Genomic DNA, 22,558 nt, shown 5'->3' on the forward strand with positions numbered 1-22,558 from the left:
CACACAAAGCCACTTTTTGAAAGAGCAGGAGCAGAGTTGCAAAGCCCTGCTCCCAGAGATGGAGCTTCCCACCCACAGCCACCTCGGTCATGTTGGTTTTATTCAGAGAGGCACTCAAGGCCATGAGGTTTCATAGAATCATAGAAGGTTTGGGCAGGGACACCTTCCACTAGCCCAGGTTGCTCCAAGCCCCGTCCAACCTGGCCTTGGACACTTCCAGGGATGGGGCAGCCACAGCTTCTCTGGGCAACCTGTGCCAGGGCCTGCCCACCCTCACAGGGAAGAATTCCTTCCCAATATCCAATCTAAACCTATTCTATCAGTTTGAAACCATCCCCCCTTGTCCTGTCACTCCAGGCCCTTGTAAACTGTCTCTTTGCATCTTCCTTGTCACCTTCCTCAGGTACGGAAAGGCCACAATTAGGTCACCCCAAAGCCTTCTCCAGGCTGAACAATCCCAATCCTCCCAGCCTTTCTTCATAGGGGAGATGCTCTATCCCTCTAATCATCTTCGTGGTCTCCTCTGGACTCACTCCAACAGGTCTCTGTCCTTGCTGTGCATCCTGTTTCCTTTGGTAGGACCTTTGCAGGAGCTGAAGGAGCACAGTGAGTGGAAGGGGACCAAACCCAGAGTGGTGCTTCCCATCAGAGCTTGGGTACAGCAAACACAACTGAAAAAAACATCCTCAGAGCACAGCTCACTCAGCGTGGCACGAGCTGAGGTGTGGGATGCCAGCAAGTAATCAGAGCAGGTGCCAAGTACCTGCTTGGACAGCAAGCACTGTTCCCCTGTGCACCAAACAGAGAAGTACTCTGTGGAAAAACAGTCCGTGACTCGACTGCCTGATATCCAATTAAATGTGCTAAAGATGGTGGGAGTATTTCTTGACTTGTGGAGAGGGCATGTATTAATATTTTTGTGGTTTCCTGGCCATAGATATATATCATGTATAGTGGCTGTGTATTTATAGTCCTAAAAATGCTGTTTGCAAAACTGTGGATGCTCAGTCGGGTGTGATATATGTATATAAATACTTAGACATAGATATATATATATATACCTCTCTACCATGTGTGTCCCCACATACTGCACTGGGCTGAGAAGTCTTTTTCTTGTCCCAAATACATTATGTTTAAATGAGAAAAAGGGTTCCAAATAAAGTCCACATGCCTGTAGAGCTGCTTCACTAACACATGAGCCTATTTCAAGGACATACAGAAGCATCAGCTGAGTGAACAGGTGTTGCTCAGTTGGACACAGCACAGAAACCCATACTCATAAAGGCTGGGTGGGTTTTTTTTTTTCCTCTTGGAGCAAATAAACCCTGCTCTGTGTACTAATGTACCAGCAGAGCAGAAATTGCATCAGACGCCGTCGTTTGATGGCTGTTGATGTTTCCCAAACTCGACTCCAGCTCCAGAGAGCATGAGACGAGCTCAGCTCACTGCATGGCTTAAAATCTGGGGGGCTGGGGATGGGGAAGGGGTGCTGCCCACAGGACAGGCTATGGCAGTGGGTGTCTCACAGACAGATCCTGTGTCTCAGGATCTGGGGCTCATCCACCCAGCATGACCGTGCCCACGCCCCACCTCTCACCCACGGCCCTGGCACCCCTTGCCTCGAATGTGAGGAAGAGCACAGAGAGCACTGATCCTTGCTCACACCTCTCCCTCTCTGGAGCAGACACTTGCTGGAGGAGCAGCAGAATGGCCACGTTTTAAAACATGAGCTTGCTTCTGTGGGGAAGTCACATACACCTATGGAAACGTCCCCAAAACAGCTGTCTTGAACAGCTACATCTTTCACTGGCATTGAGGCCTGCAAGATCAAGCCCTGTGAGCACCTTCTCCTGGTATTCTCTGGGTATTATATAGACAATCCTCTCCTCTTTGGGGTTTCCCTCTGCAGCTGTTCCACCTTTAGAAACCAAGCAGCAATGCAGACCCTGCAACTCTGCTCCAAACATGCTTTGCCTTGTGCAACATGAAAGCTGTTGAACAGAAAGGAAGAGGGAAAATACATTTGCTCCTCCTTCAAAGCTTTCCCCAGCACATCCCAGGTGCTCTGCTATGTTTTACCCGCTCTCTTCTCCCTGTTCTCATTCTGAGCCGTGACACTTCACACCAGGGCACGTCCCTCGAGGTTGTGGTGCTCTGGAGGGATGCAACACAAAGCAGGGCAGCAACAGCCCCACACCATCATCACAGCAGTTCCCATCTCCTCCTCTGCACTCAGGCACACAGAGTATGGGTGAGCCTCAGGGAGACCCCAGGCTGTGACTGAGGAGCATGTCCAGGTGGCTCAGGAAGCTGCTGCCATCACGCTGGATTTTGATGAAACCCAGCCTGCCACTCCTCAGGGGGTTTCACAGGCTTTGAGGACCAGCTAAATTAAAACAAAGGCCTTATCAGCACCCCACATAATGGCCCTTTCTGCTCCACCAGTGTGAATTTGGTCACAGCGGGGCTGTAGATGACACTGGGATGAAGTGGTGGTAAGCACAGGCCAGAGCCAAGCTGCAGGAGGTGAGAGTGGCTTGGGGGATGTGTCTCTGGCAGACAGGGCCCAGGGAAGCACTGGTGCCTCTCAAGGGGAGGAGGCAAAGACACAAAGTTAAAATGGGGACAATGGGACTAGATAGATGGGCCTGTAGGTTTAGTGCAAATTTGGATCTGCTCCATCCTGGGACATCTGGGCCCAGGAGATGCCTGTTCTTGGCCAGCAAACTCAAATGGAGCCTGTGGCTCCCTGGGAATCTACAGTGAATCACTGCCAAGCTGCAGTGCTGGGCTTTCCACAGGCTGCTCCCCAGCTACCACCAGCCCAGAACTGGGGCAGGTCAAACCCAGTTTACTGGGAGCGTGGTCCTACTGGGAAACAGCAGCCCTGACCCATGTGCCCTTTTTTCCCCAAGTAGGGCTCACAGCTCTCACTGCCTTGATCATAGAGGCACCGACTTGAGGGGATGGATAGTGCCTTAGGGCAGCCAGTTTGGATTTCCTGCCCTGTTCCAAGAGCTCTCCCTCACTGGAAGTGAGCTCTGCCAAGGCTGAGCCAAGAGATGGCACAGCATCAAGAGCCACACTGGTACCAGCATGACTTGCTAACTGGTGGGAAACTGGGTCCTGGCTCTGCTTCCAGGATCACATATGTATTTTATTGCTGGGAAGAGGAACCCCGCCTATAACCCAGCTTGCAGACATTTCTTTCTCCCACAGCTACTTCCAAGTGTTTTGGGACATCCCTGACTGAGCTGGTCTATCTGCAGTTTCCCATGGCAAATCCCTCCAGGATGGGAGCAAGGTTGTGCTTGGCTTTCAGATGCCAGTCAGACTTCAACATGAGGAAAAGGTTCTTCCCCCAGAGGCTGGTTGGGCACTGAACAGGCTCCCCAGGGCAGTGGGCACAGCCCCAAGGCTGCCAGAGCTCCAGGAGGGTTTGGACAATGCTCTCAGGGTCAGGGTGGCATTGTTGGGGTGTCACGTTCAGGACCAAGAGTTGGACTGGATGATCCTTGTGGTCCCTTCCAGCTCAGGATATTCCATAATTCTATGAGGCTGCAGCCTTGAAAAACCCCAGGTAGGACTCTCAGCCTCTCAGTGAAGCTCTCATGATCCCAAACTCTGGCATTTCTGGGCTTTAAGGCATCTACCAGGAATAAATGCACTGAAAGCTTCAATTTGTAGGAGTGTCTCAGCTCTGACATGGATATTTGGCTGTGGCAGGACTCACTGGGACGTTTTGTGGATGTGGTTTAGTGGTGGACTTGAATTTAGGAAGTGCCAGGAGGGAGCAAAACCACTTTGCTTACAATACCTGTGGCCCTGGGGCTGGGCTGCAGATAAACATTTTCCTCCTCAGATATTGTAACACCTTTGGGGAGGGTGTACAGGTATTGTAACACCTTTGGAGGGGGTGTACAGGTACTGTACAACCTTTGGGGGTGTGCGTACAGGTATTTTAACACCTTTCGGGCACAGGTATTGTTACACCTTTGGCAGGGGGCTGGGGAGACCTCAGCGGAAGGGAGGAACGGGGCCAGGCGGTACTGCGGTGGCTACACACCGCAATTAGGCTAAAATCCATCCCCGCACGGACACACAAACCACCTCCCTCCTTCCCCATCCCCTTCCTGCCCGGCTCCCGGGGCGGGCCGGCCAAGCCGCGCCCCCGCTCTCGTCACGGGGAAGGGCCGGGCCGGGCCGGGCCGGGCGAGGAGGCGGCGAGAGCCGGGCCATGGTGGGGATCCCGGGGAGCTGCCAGTGTAAGATCCAGCAGCGGGGCTGGGGGGGGCCGGCGGGGAGGGGCCGGGTCGGGAGAGGCGCCGCTGGGCCGATCCGGGCGGTGGGAGAGGGGCTGAGCCCCCGAGCGGGGCTGCGGGAGGGGCTGGACCGAAATCTGCCAGGAGATGCTCGGTCCGGGGGTGCTGCTCTGCGTGCCTCTCGGGGTTTATCGGGGGCAGCCTCGGGGACCCCCACCTGCAAACCCAGCCCAGCACATGGGTTGGTGTTCAATCCGCAGGCGGGATGGGGTTTGGTGACCGGGAACAGGGGTTTGGTGATGGGGAACAGGGGTTTGGTGATGGGAGAACAGGGGTTTGATGGCCGGGAACAGGGGTTTGGTGACCGGGAACAGGGGTTTGGTGATGGGAACAGGGGTTTGGTGATGGGGAACACAGGTTTGGTGATGGGGAACAGGGGTTTGTTGGCCGGGAATGGGGGTTTGGAGATCAGGAACAGGGATTTGGTGACCAGGAACGGGGGTTTGGTGATTGGGGAATAGAGGTTTGGTGACTGGGGAAAAGGGGTTTGGTGATGGGGAACGGGGGTTTGGTGATGGGGAACAGGGGTTTGGTGACTGGGGAACAGGGGTTTGGTGACCAGGAACAGGGGTTTGGTTCCCGGGAACAGGGATTTGGTGATGGGGAACAGGGGCTTGGTGTCCAGGAATAGGGGTTTGGTGACCAGGAATAGGGGTTTGGTATCTGGAAAGAGGGATTTGGTGACCGAGAACAGGGGTTTGGTGACTGGGGAGCAAGGGTTTGGTGGCTGGGAACAGGGTTTGGTGATCCGGGAACAGGGGTTTGGTGACCAGGAACAGGGGTTTGGTGACTGGAAACGGGGATTTGGTGATGGGGAACAGGGGTTTGTTGACTGGAAACAGGGGTTTGGTGACTGTAACAGGGGTTTGGTGACTGGGAACACGGTCAGGCTGGGGGGTTCGGCCGTGCCAGACCTCAGGTGTTGTGACCAAAGTGGTTTTGCTTTCTTCCTGGCACTTCCCACATTCCAAGCCCAGCACTAAAGCATGTCCATGTCCCGGTGGGTCCTGCCACAGTCAAATATCCACGGCAGGGTTGAGACACGAGTGTTTTTGCTTCTACAAACCAAAGGCACTCGTCTGGGCAGTGACCTCTGTGTGTGTGTGTGAATCCTGTGTACATGAATCCTCTCCCTTGCAGCATCCTCTCCTGCCAGGAGCAGGAAGGGTGCATATCTCCAGCTCCATTTTCCCTAATTTCCCAAAGCAGGAGGTTCGTTTCCAGATCTGTGCTCTCTGAAAGCCACGAGGTTGGTGCTGCTGCCAAGGAGCACAGTGCATGGTCAGTCTGTGCCTCTCACCATATCAGCCTCCTGAGCGTTTTCCTCATCTGTGCTTGTTTATCCACAACTTGGAATGGAGGGTGAGCCATCCCAGGATGAGGAGCGAGGTGCCGGAGAGCCGTGGTGTCTGTGGGTAGCCGATGTCCAGGCTGACAGCCTGGATGGGCCATTTATGCACAGGCTGGATCACAGCCTCGAGATGACTCTGTGGATAAGTCATAGGTCAGGGAAGGAAGAACAGCGGTTAAAAGCACATCCTAAAGCTCGGGAAATGAGGGAATTTCAAAACGAAGTGTGATTGCTCACGGGGAAGCAACGTAAGATAGATCCTGATGCTAATGTGCAAACCACCCTGGAAGCTGCATTCTCAGTATGGAGAAGGACTTACCAAGTTACAGAAGATGGAGAGGGTGGTTTTGTACTTTACTGTGCTGCTTAGTGCAAGGTGTGTGGAGATGCTTGGGGTGAGGTTGTTACCCCTTAAGGCAGTTACAGTATTAGTCTGTCAAAGACTTGACACAGCCCAGGTGGCTGTGGCAGGAGGAGGGCACAGCGGTGGGCAAGCTGTGCCACATCCATGTGGATTTGGAGAGCCCTGGAACCTGGCTCCTAACCTGGCTGGCAGGGAGGGCTCTTCATTTTGTCAGCCTTGAAGGGAAGGCCCCACAGAAGGAGCTCGTGTGAGATCATCTGCTTTAACCTTGCTGTCCAAAGTCAGCCCTCTGTGCCTGATCTCTCTTTGAAGTCACATCGGAGAAACAGTCGCTTCTGAGGGTGATTCCTCTCTCCAGTCATGGACACATCTCTTTGGATGAGACAAATTTACACGGTGGAGGTGCCTGGGCTTTGTCATTGACTGCAAGGGGAGCCCAGGAGCTGGCTTAGGCTTTGGCAGCAAGGAGATAGATGAAACAAATCCCACGCAGCGTGTCTGCTCACAGTGTATAGAGAGACTGGTCAGATTTCCTGTTTCGCTTAGACTGAGCACTGGGAGGACAAGACAGACCTGTGAAATCCTGCTAAAAATAATTGAAGCTAAAGGGAGACAGGGATTTTGTCCCTCCATCATAGCTTCAGGGTGGGTATGTCAAACCGGTTCCTCTCTCAGCTGTGACACTTTCTGCAACACTGGGCAAGTGGTTTGAATATTCTATGGGATTGTGGCAGGAACGTATGCATGTATATGTGGCTGCTCAGTTTTGCAACCTGATTTTGAGAACAAATACTTCCCTGTGAGGGTGGGGAGGCCCTGGCACAGGTTGCCCAGAGAAGCTGTGGCTGTCCCCTCCCTGGAAGTGTCCAAGGCTGGGTTGGATGGGGCTTGGAGCAACCTGGGCTAGTGGAAGGTGTCTCTGCCAGCTGTTGGGACAGGCTGAATGCTGGCACAAGACATCACTTAGTTCTTGGGCCTGGTGTCTGCCCAAGAACACTGCTGGGTTTTATCTTTGCTCTCAAGCTGTAGATTCCTAACTTTTATAAGCACAAATTATCTGTACTGCCTTGGTTATCAGCCCAGTGATTTCTGCTGTATTATAAATACAGATCCTGGCAATGTCAGGAGGTTTTTGATTTCTTTGGGGGTGTGTTACAGAGAAATGGATCAGCACTCAGTGTGAAACTAACAGTCAGGAAAGAAAGAAGAAATGTGGGGCTGCTTTGAATCTTTGGGATGTTCCATATTAGTTTAAGGCACATACTGACTCTCATGAATATGCTTTTCTTACATGGATGTTTCCAATGAGCAAAAATTAAAATGGATCATTTGGGGACTTAGTGTTGATTTCCATATGCTGTAAAATAAAAGGCTTAAGGTGTCACTCTTCCCTTGTGCCAGTGTTCGGGAGAGTGAAATGAATTCACTTTTTAAAGCAGTCAGAAAAGAAAAAAAGAGTTTTTTGATTTGCAGCTTCTCTTAGGATAGAAAAGAGCTTGTACTTCACATAGAGCTCATGGAGTTGACTCTGTTAAAGGCAGGACTGGAGTGGAATAGTGAGTTGAGTCTTTTCCATTGGCCTGAGCTGCCAAGGCATCACAGCTACCTGGAGAGGCTGCTGTGAGCCACTGGGGAGTGGGGGGGAGGACTGCTTGGGTTTCTTTTTGCTGGCAAAAATCAGAGGTAAACCCTTCCCCTTCAGAAGAAGGAGGTGGCTGTAAAATTCACAAAGGTGAGAAGTGAATCTGTCTCTCCCAGTCTAATGCAGAAAGTCCCAGAGGAAGCATTTCCACCCAGACAGGCAGTTTGCCTGGAACTCTTCCAGACTGAAAACCACCTTCTGAGGGCACTTGTGCAGCCAGTGCCTGGGAGATAAAACATCTCCTGTGTCCCTGACACTTTCCCATCTCTCCTTGCCACATCCCACATGTTTGATTCAGCTGCAGAGGTGTCCTGGACATCATTTTGTCTGTATTTGTGCACTCCACATTAATCAACCCTGACCTTGGAGCTCAGCTAAAACAACCTTTGCTGCATTTCATGTTTTTCTAGAGAGAGCAGCACTAACTTCTACAGGTAGTAACTTTTCTGGCAATTGGACTTTGAGGTCAAAATCTGTACATATGTTTTCCTCAAAGACATGCTTTGCAGATCAGACTGTTCGGGCAGGGTTTTTCTCCAATGTAGATTTATGTTAGTATCTAAGGTAGTTGTTGCTAATAGCCCTCAGCCTTGGGTTGCAGGGGTATTTTCAGAAGATAAATGGCATGTTCTTTGGCTTGACTTTAGGTCCATAGGTGACACTTTGGAGCTTGTTGAAAAATATTTCAAAAATATTAGAGAATTATCTCATTACAGGTATGGTTATTTATTTCTGTAGAAATAAATTTATTTATTTATTTTTATTATTTATTTATTTATATTTATTTTATATTTATTTCTTTAGAAATAAAATAATAACACAAATACTTAGTGAATGCCTGCAAACTTACTATTGCTTTTCCCCGAGCGGACTTGATAGACACACCAGTTTGTTCACATCAACACCAGCTTCTTCCCGGTTATCTGTATTTTTTTAATCCTCAGGATCTCTTGGGAGTTGATCTCTCACTTCCTACTAGCGCACCTGGTTGCTGTAGCAGGAAGTTCCTCCGAATGTATCACCTGGGACACTCCCACCTGGCTTTTGTGTGCGTTTTATCCCGCCTTTTCTAGCAGGAGGTATGAAATCCTAAAGGAGAGAAAACAGGAAGGCTGTGTGCGAGAGTGGGGTGGTGTGGCTAAGGATTTCTGGGGGATGGTTGGGTTGAGCGCTGGCACCGGTGGGACCGGGCTGGTGGCAGAGAACAGCCTGGCAGCGCCGAGGAGCCAGTCCGGGGACCCTGCCTGACACCCACCTGGCCGGCAGAGCCTCTTCAGCCACCTGAGCAGGAGTGGTGAGCACACAAACGAGCCTGATAGCTCACTTACATCCCAGCTATCTCTTGTTTGTTAGCCGGCAAATATTTGCTTTGTACCTCTTTAAGCTGCGCGCCCTCTGCGGATCTGGCTGGAGGTGTTTGCTCAGGGGTGGGAGAGGGGCTGGTGTGGGGTACAGCTGTGTGGTCACGCGTGCTCCTGGGCAGGCAGAACTCGTGGCTGTGTGCTTGGAGCACAGGCAGCTCCCTTTTCTCAGGGGAGTGTTGCGGGCTGTAATATTTTTGTGGCTGAGAGCAAGCGTTTTCCTGGATCTTGGCTAAGCAGAAACTTAATTTAACACCTCTTTAAAGGCCGGGGATATCTCAGCCTGCGGCATTTCCAGGTGCAGGCGAGATTAATTTGCTTATCTTAGGTGAGGGCAGGTAATTGCTTGTGCAGGGGTGGTACCAGAGTCAGGATGTTAAAACACAAAGGAGTCAAATGGCTCCTCTGTTCCTCCCCTGTTGTGCAAGCTCGTTTGCATTAAAACACCGCGTTTAGCAGAAATTCTGCAGGATCCTCCTCCTCCCTGATTAGCTTTGGTGGGGGCTAAGAAGCCACTGATGGATTGTGACTGAAAGGCGCTGAACTTTGAGGGGAGATGGAAAAAAAAAACCCCTTCGGAACTTATGAGGCCCTGGCAGCGCGTCCGTGGGTCGGTGATGGGGTTCATCTTCTGACATCACGAGGCTCTCTTGACATTTCTAGTTTAGAAACAATAACTCGCCTTATCCGTCGTCATGTTTTTCTAATTACAGACAAAGCTTGGTAAATATTTTTTAAGTGACTGAATTTCCCAAGTATGGAAAACACATGTGGGGAGTCAGCCTGGCTGCGTCCGACGCGCCTTTTCCCATCGCGTCCCTCGGAGCACGCGAGTGCAAGTCCAGATTTAGAGCTCCGGGTGACAGGTTTATCTGGGATGATTGGCAAGGATTTATAAACCAGGAGGGGATTTACTTCGCTCTCCCTCCCTCCTCTTCCCCCGTTCTCCTCTCCCCCTCCTCCTCCCCGACCCCCGTCTCAGAAATAGGAAATTGGGATCACATTAAACCCTAATTGGTTTGGCTCCAGCACTAGTTCGGTGGCTGCCAAATAGTTAATTTATTGCGTGAGAGTTTGGCCATGTGTTGAGAGGCAAATTTGCTTGAAGCAAGGCATCTCTGTAAACTGTACATCCATTCCCGTGCCAGGTCCTGTTTACAGCATCTCCAGAGCGGGGTGCAGGAGGTGCTTTCCATGCCCATCCTGGCAGGACAGCGAGGGGCACCCCTCTGTGGGGCTGCCGCTCCGCCTTCCCCGCTCCCCTGCCAGCACGCTTTCAGGAATTGTTGCCTGAAAGAGCTTAAAGTGGTTTTAGCCGGACTTGGCGATCGACGTTTGGGAACAGCCAGCCAGATAAGACGTGGGAGGCTCTCAGGAGAGCAGACGCATCTGTTTGGGAGATTGCAGCAGGCCTGGGCTGTCACCTCGCAGCAGGGCCGGGTGGAAAGTCCCCAGGAGTGGCAAGATGGTTCTTCCTGGGTGATGTGAGGAGGGGTCAATGGGAAGCAGGTGTATCTGGCTGGCTTCCCAGGGCCCCACACAAGCCCTCCTCGTTCCTGCCCTTCTCCACGGGGCCGCTCGGGCCGGTGGCTGTTGGACATCCCAGGTTTGTCATCCCTCGCTGTTGGACTGGATGCATCCAGTTGTGTTTGGCACCTGTGAAGTTTTCTGGAAGTTGGGCTCCACTAGAAGAGCTTTCATGGGCCTGAAGGACAAACATCACTGCGTTCACCAGCACTTGACAGGGAGCTGTTTGGATTTAAGAGGATGCTGCAGCCAGAGTTAAAGACTGTTAGCCTGTCTCCAGTTTAGAGTGTGATTTGCAAGGGGCTGCGTAAGGAATAAATCTTCATGACTGTGGCATTTTCTTTCATTTCTCGCTGAGTTAAATAACTAACTTTGTGTAAGGGAGCTGCTTCCAGCTCCGAGGCAACAGAATTATCACCGTCGGGCTCAGCGGAGCCCTTTCTGTGTCAGCTGCTATTTCCATTGTGAACTTGATACCTGAAGGCTCAATATTGTGACCCTTTAATTTTCAGCTGCTGAAACGTACCCGGTGAGCTGGCTAAAGGGGAAGAGCTCAGAGGGGAATTTGCAATAGTTATGCAGTGGGAGCAGTGTGTTTCTTTGGGTATTTCTTAAGTGCTGAGTGTTGAGGGGAAATTGATAGGTAGTAGCAAGGCACATTTAGCAATACTTTTCCTTCTGTAGCTCTTGCTTCCTGGGATGTAATAAAATCCATTAAGTTCTATTTATGATACACGGCTCAGTATAGTAATAGTTTTATTTGGATAATTATGGCTGTTCTCCCAATAATGAGAATACTGAGCATTTCCAGGCGTACTGCAGTGTTTAGAGGGGTACAGGGCTGGCACAGCCAAACGTTTGCCAGTCTTACTGAGGAGCCAGAGAGGCACCAACTGAAAAGAAAACCCAAACTGGATTAAGCCAAGTCTCTCTGTAGAAAGGCAGCTCCTGCCCACGGATGCCACGTTGGGCCATGCTGCCCCGGATTTGCCAGCCAGAGCATGGAGGTGCAGCAGGGTTAGACAGACCAAAGGGAGACAAATTGGACAGGTAATTTGGAAGCAAACGTGGTGGTTTGTTTTGGAGAGCACCTTTTAATCCCCAGGTCTGAAGGCAGGTTCAACATTCATCAGGGAGCAGCCGGTTCCCCACTTGTGTATCTCCTACCTCGTTTGAAATGCAGCCACTTCTGGGATGAGCTACTGTAATTACTTTAAAGTACATCATACTTCCACTGCTTTTGGCAGGAAGGAAGGAGGAATACTGTGCTCCATCGCCAGACAAAATAGAAATCAACAATTGGGATTTTTCTCAAAGAGCGGATCTGCCTTCCCTGCCATTAAACCCGAGTTGGATGGAAGCCGTGTACCCATTTTGCTTTCACGGTGTGTGCGTGGCGTTCTGCAGCACACAGCCCGTGTTCACACGGAGATTTAAGGCAGCAAATTCGAGCCAGAAATTCTTTCTAGCACTTTGCTTTCCTTCTGCTGTTTGCTTCCCTCTTCGCACTACAGATGCTGATGGATCACCTTCCGCGGTGAGTAACGATACGCGCTGTACTTTACGTTGGGCCGTGAAACTGTGTCAGCTTCCATCTTCGGGAGCGTTCTTTCAGGGAGGCATTCCCACTCCTAAACCATCACAGCTCAGGAAGTGCTGAAAGCCTTTGAGCTTAGCTTGAGATCACTTGTGTCAGCTGAACACCTTCCTCCTGTTTGCACCTGGGTACATCTCTGAGTGTGTGTCCGTGCTAGTGCCAGGGTTGTGTGTGTGTACAAGCAGATGCATCCAGGTTTCTACCTTCCTTTTCCCCCCTAATCCCTTCTCTTCCCTATTCATAGATTAAATTTGTCCTCGTTGTGGAGGCCTCCACTGCCCTGAACCAATTAGACTTTTGCTCTCCACAAACCCCCTGAAAGGAGGCTGTGAAAGGACAAGAGGAAGCAGCCTCAAGTTGTGCCAAAGGAGGTTCAGATTAGATATTACAAAAGATGTTTCACTGAAAGAGTGGTCAGGCACTGGAAGAAGTTGCCCAGGGAGGTGGTGGAGTCACTGTCTCTGCAAGTGTTCAACAGGCACCTGGACGGGGCAGTTGGGGATGTGGTTTAGGGGTGATTACGGTGATGCTGAGTTGACAGGTCGACTAGGGGGTCTTGAAGGCCTCTTTCTACCTTGATAATTCTGTCATTCTGTGATGGCTGGTTTTTTTTTTTTTTTTGCCAGATCTGCTTAGAAATGGAGAGAAAAAGGCAGCCATCTTGAGGATGGTTCCAGAAAAATATTGGGCAAATTTGTGGCAACCCTGAAGCAAACTAGTTTAGCAGATCTGGGAGGGCATCCCCAGGACCTTCACAGAGCTGGAATGGTTCAGGGCTGTGGGATAGAGAAGCACAGAGGCAGGAACAGATCCTCGGTCTATTTTCTGCTCTCATCTGTGCATCCATCTCGTGGAAGCCAAGCCACCTCTCACCTATGCAGTTGTACACAGAAAAGGGAAGCAAGAATTTAGAGAAACAGGCAGTGCCTGTTCCAAGCTTCTAAAGCTGACTGTGGGGTATCAGGGGCTGCATCCCACAAAATGGAATTTTGGGTGGATCACTTGCATCCATTTACTGCTGTTTGTTTACCCCTCTGCTGCAAACACCTGACTCCAGTTTACTGCCCTTGGTCCACCTGAGTTTCCACATTCCAGAATACACTGCTTTTTCCCCCCCCAGAGGAAGATTTTTTCTGTGAAATCTTGGTCTTGTCTCTTTGTCTGCACCAAGAAGTTAATTTTATGGAATCTTCTTAGGAAGAATCTTGGCCTTGCACTGGTTTTGCACCACAGTACTCCAGAAATGTTCCCAGGCACTTGTCTGACCATTTTCTTCTTGAATATGTTTGTCTCATTGAACAAACCTTTTTTCCCCCCCTGTGTAGTGAGGGAAAATAAAACCTCTTTGTGCATGTGAATGGGTAAATAACTATCAGAGCCCACAAACTGTTGAGCAGGTGACTTTTAGATCTTAGGTTTTAAACTGCTAAGAGTTTAATTTAAATGTAAAGTCTTCAGTCCCTGCAGCTACTGTGTTCATCAGGTTTTATTTCCCATTTAATAATTACAGCAGTTTCCCTCGAGCCCTGTGCCTCTAATTAAGAAAGCTAAGTTGGATATAAAGTTAATGAAATGAAATTTGTTATTTTTTTATGGTAAAATACGCTCACAAAACCAAAACAAACAAACAACCAAAACAAAACAAAACCAACAAAAACAAAACAAACAACTAAAAAACACACACACACAAAAACATTTTTAGACTTCATCACTACTCCTGAACATTGTTCACCACATCTCCTTGATCCTTCATCAGTGTGCTGAGGACTGTCCTGGTGGTGTAAGGACAGCTGAGCATCAAAGACTAGGATCTTGTGGATGCAGGAATTGTTGCCTTTGGTTTCACAGGTACCAAACAGGACGGTTTGGCTGGCACAGGATCCCTGCTTTTTTCTTGTGTATGTGTCAGTAAGAATTGCCTCAGTTTCCAAAGCCTGTTCTGGTGGAAGCCAAGGTGAGGAGGAGCCAGTGGACAGATCTCCCTGTGCACGTGCAGCACACCAGGAATCTCAATCTGTCACGGATGAGCCCGTCCAAACGGCTGTGCCGCTCCCAGCAGCAACTCCCTGAGTGGAGATGCACCTCTTCACACCTGTTTTATAACACAGAAGCAAAATATTCGGGGCATCCAAATAGTTTATAGCCCAACAAACAAATTCTGGCAGTGGGAGTGTGAGTTTCCATCTCATTAAGCTGTTGGCAAAGCCCTGGTAATTCCAGTCACTGATACAGTGCAGGAATTATCCCTCGACACGACTGGCTGTGTCAGGTCAGAGCATCGCTGTTCTTTCTCAGCAGTTGTGTGTTTGTACTTGAGGGTAAAAGAAAGTGTTGAAATGTCAATTCATTGGGTTCTTCTCTGGTGCTGGAGCAAGGTCTTATGAGGTCAGAAAAAGCATCTGAGGATTTCTGTACGATGGACATAGAGTGGATTTCTACACCTAAGTTGTAATGAGGAATTGTTTTCAAATCTAATTTTTTTTTTTTTTTAATACAAAACCTGACACAGATTCTCAGTTTGGCAGAGGCTGGAAGGTTCATCTTGAAGCTCACCAGCTGCACTCCAACCCACATTGGCTTTGACTCAGTTCCTGCCATCTCCCAGCTCTTCATTGGGCTGTATGAAATCAGCTGGAGCTTTTGATCCAGCTGGGGGCAGGTCAGCCCTATCATGGCCATTCCCATTTTGGGAAGTGTGCTGTGAGCTGGGGAGATGGAGCTGGATGAGCTGGAGACTGTGATGTCCTCTGGCTCCTCCAGCAGGCAGAGGATGAGGCACTTTGCTGGAAGGGTGGCATGCAGATGTCTGGAGGAATGGGAAGCTTGTCTCCAGTGCTGTTACAGATTTTGTGGTGTCTTGCAAACAAGAGAGAGCAGTTTGCTCTCCCTGCCACGTGTTAACCTTCCACAGCTTGAGACAGGCACATGCAAAATTCATTTCAGAGGTTGCTCATCCAGTCCCAGAGACTAAGGAATGTTGTAGTAGGGCTTTTATAAAATTTATATGCTCTAGCAAAATTCCCATAGTTTCTTCATTAAAGCAGGATTATCCTTTGGGATTAGCTGTTCTGCATGGGTGAAGAAAACAGCCACACTCCACTTTGATAATGAACTTTTCCTGCCTGCAGAGATGTGCTGAGCACCCAGGAGACACAGGGATGCAGGTGTTTGGAAAAGGGACCCAAGAGGAGCTTTTACAAATGTCTGCTTGATTTGACTTGACTCCTGAACACACGGAAGAATTGTGGCAGGCTGCACTCCAGCACTTCCTACCATTCAAACATCCCATCTCCAGGACTTGTCCTGGCATTTAACAGCCTCTGTCGTTGCTGTGAACCTTAGGGAGTGAACTTGCAGCTTTTCCACGTGCCGAAACCAACAGGCAGGAAAACCTTTCAATTTGCATATGGATCTTCCATAGCCAATAGAAGTTGACCCTGCAGTTCCTTTCTGGAACTAATTCCTGTCAGCTTGGCTTTGCAAGATCTAATTTAACCCTCAAATTATCTCTTTTTTTCCAGAAGGGTTTGGGTTGGAAAGGATCTTAAAACTCATCCCATTCCTTCTACTAGACCACGTTGCTCAGAGCCCAGTCCAGCCTGGCCTTGAGCACAGCTCATGGATTTTCTTCCTACAAGGCTGAATTCAGTTCAAGTCATCTAAAAATCACTGCTATGTAACAAGTAGCTTCTTCAGCTGATGCTGTAGTTTGGACTATTGGGAGCCTATTGGGAAGTGGGTTTGGGGTTTTTTTGGATCCTATTGGGAAGTGGGTTTGGAGTTTTTTTGGATCCTATTGGGAAGTGGGTTTGGGGTTCTTTTTAAGTGCACTATCTGCCTCTACAGCCTGTAGACACATAGTTAGGTACTTCTGTGTTCCTAATATAAATATTGCCATTGTTGACCAAGGACCTGCTGGAAAATGGTGCAGAGAAATGCTGAAGCAGCACTGCTAACCTTTTAGATGTATTGCACTGCTGCTTCGTGCTGGGGAGTCTCCTGGAAGAATGAAGTGTTGGACTAGAAGCCTGCCCAGACTGTGGTTTTAACCTGAAGAGAGGTGTTATTTGACATGTTGCTGCAAGAATCTCTCAAAAAACAGATTTAGTGCTTCACTTGCTCTGCTGATAATGACATTCCCTACAGGATAAGTGTTTGTCATCTGTTTTTCTAGAGAAGTAAAATCCCAAGTGCTCACGCTGTAGCTTGGAGCATCGGGTTGGACGTCAGCAGTGAACAGCAGGATGCTCTTCCTTCCCCTGTCCCCACTGGAGCATCCTGCCAGCCTGGAACCCTTCAGGATGCCTGGGCACCGCTGCAGCTGTGCTGCTGGTTGGGTTGGTGCCACCCAGAGCTGTTGTGTGAGGGGTGCAGCTGGCTGTAGGTGTACAACCTGATGGTGGTCTGCCCTGAGTAGGACCCGTGGTGGGTCTGTCACTCATCTTCCACACCTTCAGGGGCTCGTTTTTGTGGAAAAGCTGCCCAGCTGAGCTTGTCAGGTTCCCAAGCTGAGCATTTAAGGGCTCAAAGCAGGCAGATCATTAACCACAAACCCAGCATTTACAACCTAAATACCGATAGGGCCTTAAGTAGGGCAGGAGCTGCTGTAACTCTGATCTCCCCCTGCAGCACAGGGCAGGGCTGTGCCCGGCCAGGTGTTTGCCTTTAACTGCAGCTGCTCCATCTGCAGGAGCAGGTGGAGCCGTTCAGCAAAACACAGCTGGGAAAAGTTAAAGAGCAGCCCTGGAGGTGCTCGTTCACCTGGGCAGAGGACACTCCCAAAGCAGGATCACAGGCAATAAACTTGGCTTCACCTCAGCCACGGCTCTGGGTAGAATTAATGAAATGAAGAGGAAGTAGATGTATGCTCAAGCTGTTTTAGTTTTTTGGTTCTTTTTTTTTTTCTCAGTAGCAACAGCCAAATCAAATCAGCTCTCTCCAGAACGCTGCTGTTTAACCGCCCCTGCCATCAACTCCTACCCTACTTTGGAGAAGCTTTGCTGGTGGATCTCTCTTTTTCATCTCCTTCTTCTGTTTTTTTAATTATTGTTTTCTTAAATTAAGATGTTTCTTTCTTGTTCTTCCCCCTGAGAATTTTTTTAATAACTTAAGGTGTAGAAAATCAACATTTTGATGACTTTTGAAGTTTCAAGTTTAGTAAATCTGAGGTTTGGTTTCTCTCTCTCTGTGTATGTTAATTAACTTCAACATACAGGTGTTTGGCTTCTTCTGGCTCTTGAAGTTGTCTGAACACGTACAACCAGTGTGTGGGGTAGGAGATACCTGACTTCTTTGATGTGATACTCTCAGTAAATGTTATTGCAAAATCTTCTATTTGAGCTTCCAGAGAGGTTGTAAGGCTGGGTGGGTTGAGTGCTCTGTCAGCCTGGTCTTGTTCAGCTGTTTCAGGGGAAGGTGGCTGTGGTTTTTTTGAGACCTGATTTTCTGTTATGTACCTGTTATGTTTGGTTAAATAAGTTTGTTTCAGAAGGGTCTTGCAATTGAATCGTTCTTCTCTTGGAAAATGTCCATTTGTCAAGACTTTCCTTGGGACCAGTATGTTCTCAGGAGATCAGAAACGACCCTTAGGTGCTCCATATTTGTCTTTACTAAATTATACAGCATGGCCTAAATAAATATTTACTGATTTGAGTCTGGTCTTTGACATCCTGGTAGAGCACTGGCTGCTTGACCTTTGGCTGTCCTGATGTCTTCTTGTTTTGTGTAATTCTGGAAAGAATATTGGGATTTTGTGTTTGGTTTTGGTGGGTTTTTTAATAGCCATATGGAAGGAAAAGATTTTTAAGTCCAAGTTTCACAGGATAGGGCTGTTATGGCAGGCTCCTGCTTGCTGAAGGCAGTAAATGGTGTCCTCAGCTTGATCTGGTGCTGAGTCCCAGGGGAAGGATGGATCCTGGTGGATCCTGCAGGTCCTGGTGCTTCCAGCAGCACCAGACACCATTATGATCCCTTGTGTGCCCTTGTTGAGAGGGAAGAGCCCACCCCAGTGGGATCGTGGGCTGAGCTTGGCTGTGACTCTTGGAGGAACAGTGTAATGGGAATGACAAGAGAGTTGGACCAGAGGAGAAAAATTCATGTTAGCCGGAATATGGCTTTTCATCCTCTTAAAATTCCTTTGCTTCTTTGAAGTGTGAATCCCAGATGCTGCAGAAGTGTTTTTCCAGACACGGCTGTGCTGCCTTGCTATGTATTTTCCACCAAATTGCTGAATTACCGTTTTCTTTCTGGTCTTCAATTTTTATTTTTTTTTTTCATAGCTTTATCTTTTTTTCTGGATGTTTTACATGGCTCAAACTCGTTCCTGCCTCACATACCCATCTGAGAATTCCCCTGGGAGTCAGTGCAGTGTCCCCACCGAGCTATCGAGTAGGACAGGAATGCTGCCTTTTTTTCCAGGAAACTTGTAAACGTGAATTTCCCGTTAACACGAGCTGTAAATCTGCAAATAGGCTCTGCTTCCGTCAGGAGAGGAAGGTAATAAAATTTCAGGTCCTCATTCACTGTGTCTGCTCCTCCTTGAGCTGCATCCAAGCACTCCAGAGGCACGTGAGGAAACCTGCTGGTTGCTCTGCACCTCTGGAAATGAGTCCTTCCCTTTATTTTTTTTCCCCTTTAGGCACCTAAATATGGATGCAATCCTAATAAAAACCAGTTGGAGAATCTCAAAACCCCTGATGATTCCAAAATGTTGCTCCACTGCTTGTTTTCTCTTTTCCTTTCCCCCTCCTGCCTCTCCCACCGCAGAGCTGATCTTCAGTTTTGGGGAGTTGACTCTCTCCTGCATCCAAACCAGGCATTTTGGGATAATGAGCTGGCAGCTATTGGGAGACCAGGCTGTGTGGTTTTTGGGAGGCTGAGGTGTGCTTTATTTCTGGGTAGGTGGCAAGGACAGGTGGCAGACACCTGGGCAGGTGGCTGAGCTTGCTCGGCACGTGCTGTGGCCGTACAGTTGTCGGGATGAGTGTGCTGATCTTCGGGATTGGGAATGCTGGGGAATCTCCGTGCTGTTGGGGGAAGGGATGGAGGCAGGTGAGAGGCTGGGAGATGGTGGGAGGAGAGAGCGGAGAAAGGAAGCAAAAATAAGGTGAAAAAAAAGAGATTAGAAAAGAGATTAAAGGGAAGAAGTGGTTACCCAGACCATGGGAAACGAGGAGCAGCAACGGTCAGGATAAAAGGAAGGTCTGGATGGAGGCTGAGCTCTCTTAATAAGCATCCCATTAATGAATCGTTTCTCCCGCGGCAGCGCCGGGACGTGGATGATATCCAGCCCTCTCCTCCTGACCTCTGCGCTCCCCTCGCCCGGCTGGCTTCTCCCTGGCTCCCTGCCCCGAGCCAAACCACAGCCTTTCCGAGAGCCCCGGGCGGGATGGGAGGCACATGGCAGCGGTGTAAGGGGAGCCTCTCGCAGCCGCCTGTGCCTGGGTGGGCGTGCTGGTTCTTTCGTAAACTAATAGCTCCCAGCAGTGCTACTAAATCAGACTTGGTGGAGCCGGCAGCGGAGCGCTGGAATGCCGGGCCAGGCGCAAAGGGCTGTGCTGGGTTGTTTCTTTTTTTTTTTTTTTTTTTTTTTTTTTTTTTAAGCTTCTTTTTTCCTTTTTTTTTTCCCCCTTTCCCAAACCCAGCGTTAGGTCTAAAGGGTCAGCGGAAAGAGCAGGAGAGGGAGCCGGCAAGGGTGGGCTGCGCAAAGAGAAATGGCTAAAAAAATTAATTAATTAAAAAACAAACAAACAACACACCCAAAAAAAACCGCTAAAAAAGCACGTTTTAAATTGTGGAGTTTTTTGTGGCTCTTTGAGGCTGGAAGGAAGGGAACCCTGCTCGGTGCTAGACTGCAAAGCCAACCAACTGGGATGCTGCTGGGAAGCGCTCCTTAAAAATCCTGGGCTGGTGGTTTTACTGGGTTTAATGAACAAAACAGCTGAGGATTTTATTTTTTGAAGCGACTTATGGGCAGGCTGTGGTTTGGGTAAGAAACTGGGATATTTTTAATCGAGGTTAGTGACAAATAATTAATGAGAAAAGCCCCCTCCTTTGGTGGCTGCGTGGTGGGGAGGTACCATCTTCCAGGACCAGGCAAGGAGCAGAGCCCCAGCAGCCCTCATAGATGAGCAGTCTCAGGGACTGGAGGGGAGGGAAACTTGGGGTGAAATTGGGAAAAAGGCTTCTGTTAAAGGAGCCCAAGATAAAGAAGGAAAAGCCATTCTTGGGAAAAGCCAGAGGCTGTAGCAGGGAAACCACTGATGGAGGGAAGTGCTGGAAGCAGACTGGGTGCATGATGACCCTGCCGTCGGGAAAGGGCTTGGGATCCATCACATGCATTTTCTTGCTCAGATTTTGATTGTCCTTTCTGGGACAAGGCCCAGAACACAAGTTCAGCTGAAGAGTCCTGCTTTGATGAGCTTTAAGCTGTGCTTTCTTAATTGTTAAATATCTTCCATATGGGAGGCGGTGGGGAGTACTTGGAGCCCGAAGTAGGGTGTCTGATCTAGGACACAGCTCTGGAGGCCCATTTTCTCACCTGCAAAGAGGGAGGATTTCTGCTTCCACAGCTTGTCTGCACCATAAACACATGCTAAAGGGGATGGCCCTGCATGGGCTTGGGCAAAAGTGTCAGATCTAGGCAGGTAATTGGGTTTTCCAAAATTGTAGAGAGGTGCCTGGGAGCTGCAGGGGAGCTCCATCAGCACAGCTTCCCGTGCCAGGAATGATCCTGACTGGGGTGCTGGGATGAGCATCACTGAAATGACAATTGGAGGGGAGTGGATGTGTGTATTTTAACAAATCTCTGTAATCAAATGGCACTGCTATTGATCTGGAAAATACTGTCAGGCTGCAGAGCTGTTGGACTAGAATTAATCCTCTGCAGGCTGGATTTTACTCCCTCCAAATAGGATTACTCATTTTTTCCATATTTCTGTGTTTGGTTTAAATACCCGTGACAGCTACAGAAGCTTGAATTTCTAATCAGAGCAAGGGTGTTAGATTTAAGAACTGGTTTGTTGTTTGGGGGGGGATGTTTTTAGACAGGATGTCAGTTAACTGCCTGCTTTTTCTTTACATTATGGTCACAGGAATAAGGCAGAGCCTGCTTAGGTGACATGTGTCCCCCCACCCTTGATGGGTGTCCAGAAGTAAAATTTCAGTAACTTCCTTAAGTTGTGCTTAGTTCCTTGTTGCACCATTGTTGCCCTGGGTTTTGGTTTTGGTTTTTTGTTGTTTGGGTTTTTTTGTTTGTTTTTTCAGTGTCTGTTTGTAGTTGTTCTGGATGTTAAATTCTGCCAGCTTAGTTAAGACCAACTTTTAATATGTTTTTTCCCTTCTCTGGGCAGTATTGAAATGGCACAAAAGCCAAACACTGCTTATGTTCACTCCTGAAGGAGGCAATATAATTATATTTCCTTGAGGGATGGAGCCTCTCTGCTCTGGAGACAGGCTAAGAGAGCTGGGGGCGTTCAGCCTGGTGAAGAAAAGGCTCCAGGGAGACTTTGGAGCCCCTTCCAGTGCCTAAAGGGGCTCCAAGAGAGCTGGAGAGGAGCTTTGGTCTAAGGCCTGGAGTGACAGGACAAGGGGGAATGGCTTTAAACTGCCAGGGGGCAGGGTTAGATGGGATATTGGGAAGAAATTCTTCCCTGTGAGGATGTTGAGGCTTGGATGGCATTTGGAGCAACCTGGGATAGTGGAAGGAGTCCCTGCCTGTGGCAGGGGGTGGAATGAGATGAGTTTCAAGGTCTCTTCCAACCCAAACCGTTCTATGATTCTGTGGCAAATTAAGCTTGTTAACGTAATCTGCCATGTACTAATTCAAATAATGGATCTATTGAAAAGAGGATGTTTGTTAAATGTGATAAATTCTCCAAGGATGGAGAGGTCTAATCTCTGTTTTGGGGGGGGTTTCATGTTTTTGAACTCAGGTCAGCCAGTCTCCCCTGCAACCCCACCAGCATCCCTTCAAAGCGAGCAGTCCCTTCTTGGCTCCTCTGACTTGTAAGGCATAAAGAAGGCAATAAAATGTTTGACTTTCCTGCCAGACCTGAGCCTGGAGGAGTAGGAGGATCCCAATTGGTTTCCATCAGATTCCAGTTAGCATGAATTTATGGTTCCTACTTAGCCTGATAAATGGCTTTGGCTGCCTCGGCGCATTTGGATTTATTTTCCTGTGCGATGGAAAGTGGTCAGCTTGAAAAGGCCGAGGCTTTCCAGGGTTGCCGTGATTTCAAGTGAAGCTTCTTTCCGAGGCAAGAACACAGCAGGCAGAAAATAAAGCCGAGGCACATCACGAAATATGTGTGGAATAGCAGAGAAATCAGAAGCAGTTTGGGTCTCTTTGTGCTTGCTGTGGCCATGGGCTGTGATAGGCATAAAAATTCCACTGG

The 22,558-nt window shown here is 49.0% G+C and overlaps 1 protein-coding gene across 2 annotated transcripts in view; it reads left to right on the forward strand.

The window, feature by feature from the left end:
* Nucleotides 1-4,177: 4,177 nt before the first annotated feature.
* The window catches only part of CBFA2T2 (CBFA2/RUNX1 partner transcriptional co-repressor 2), a 59,995-nt gene continuing 41,614 nt past the window's right edge, over nt 4,178-22,558 (forward strand). For both annotated transcript variants that reach the window (XM_050313470.1, XM_050313471.1), the window contains exon 1: nt 4,178-4,265. In XM_050313470.1, the coding sequence (XP_050169427.1) occupies nt 4,238-4,265 (28 nt within the window). In that variant the 5' untranslated portion in view covers nt 4,178-4,237. The remainder of the gene's footprint in view (nt 4,266-22,558) is intronic.

This window comes from Myiozetetes cayanensis, unplaced genomic scaffold (assembly GCF_022539395.1).
Source record: "Myiozetetes cayanensis isolate MyiCay16 unplaced genomic scaffold, myiCay2020 scf19, whole genome shotgun sequence".
In the NCBI taxonomy this organism is placed as follows: Eukaryota; Metazoa; Chordata; class Aves; order Passeriformes; family Tyrannidae; genus Myiozetetes; species Myiozetetes cayanensis.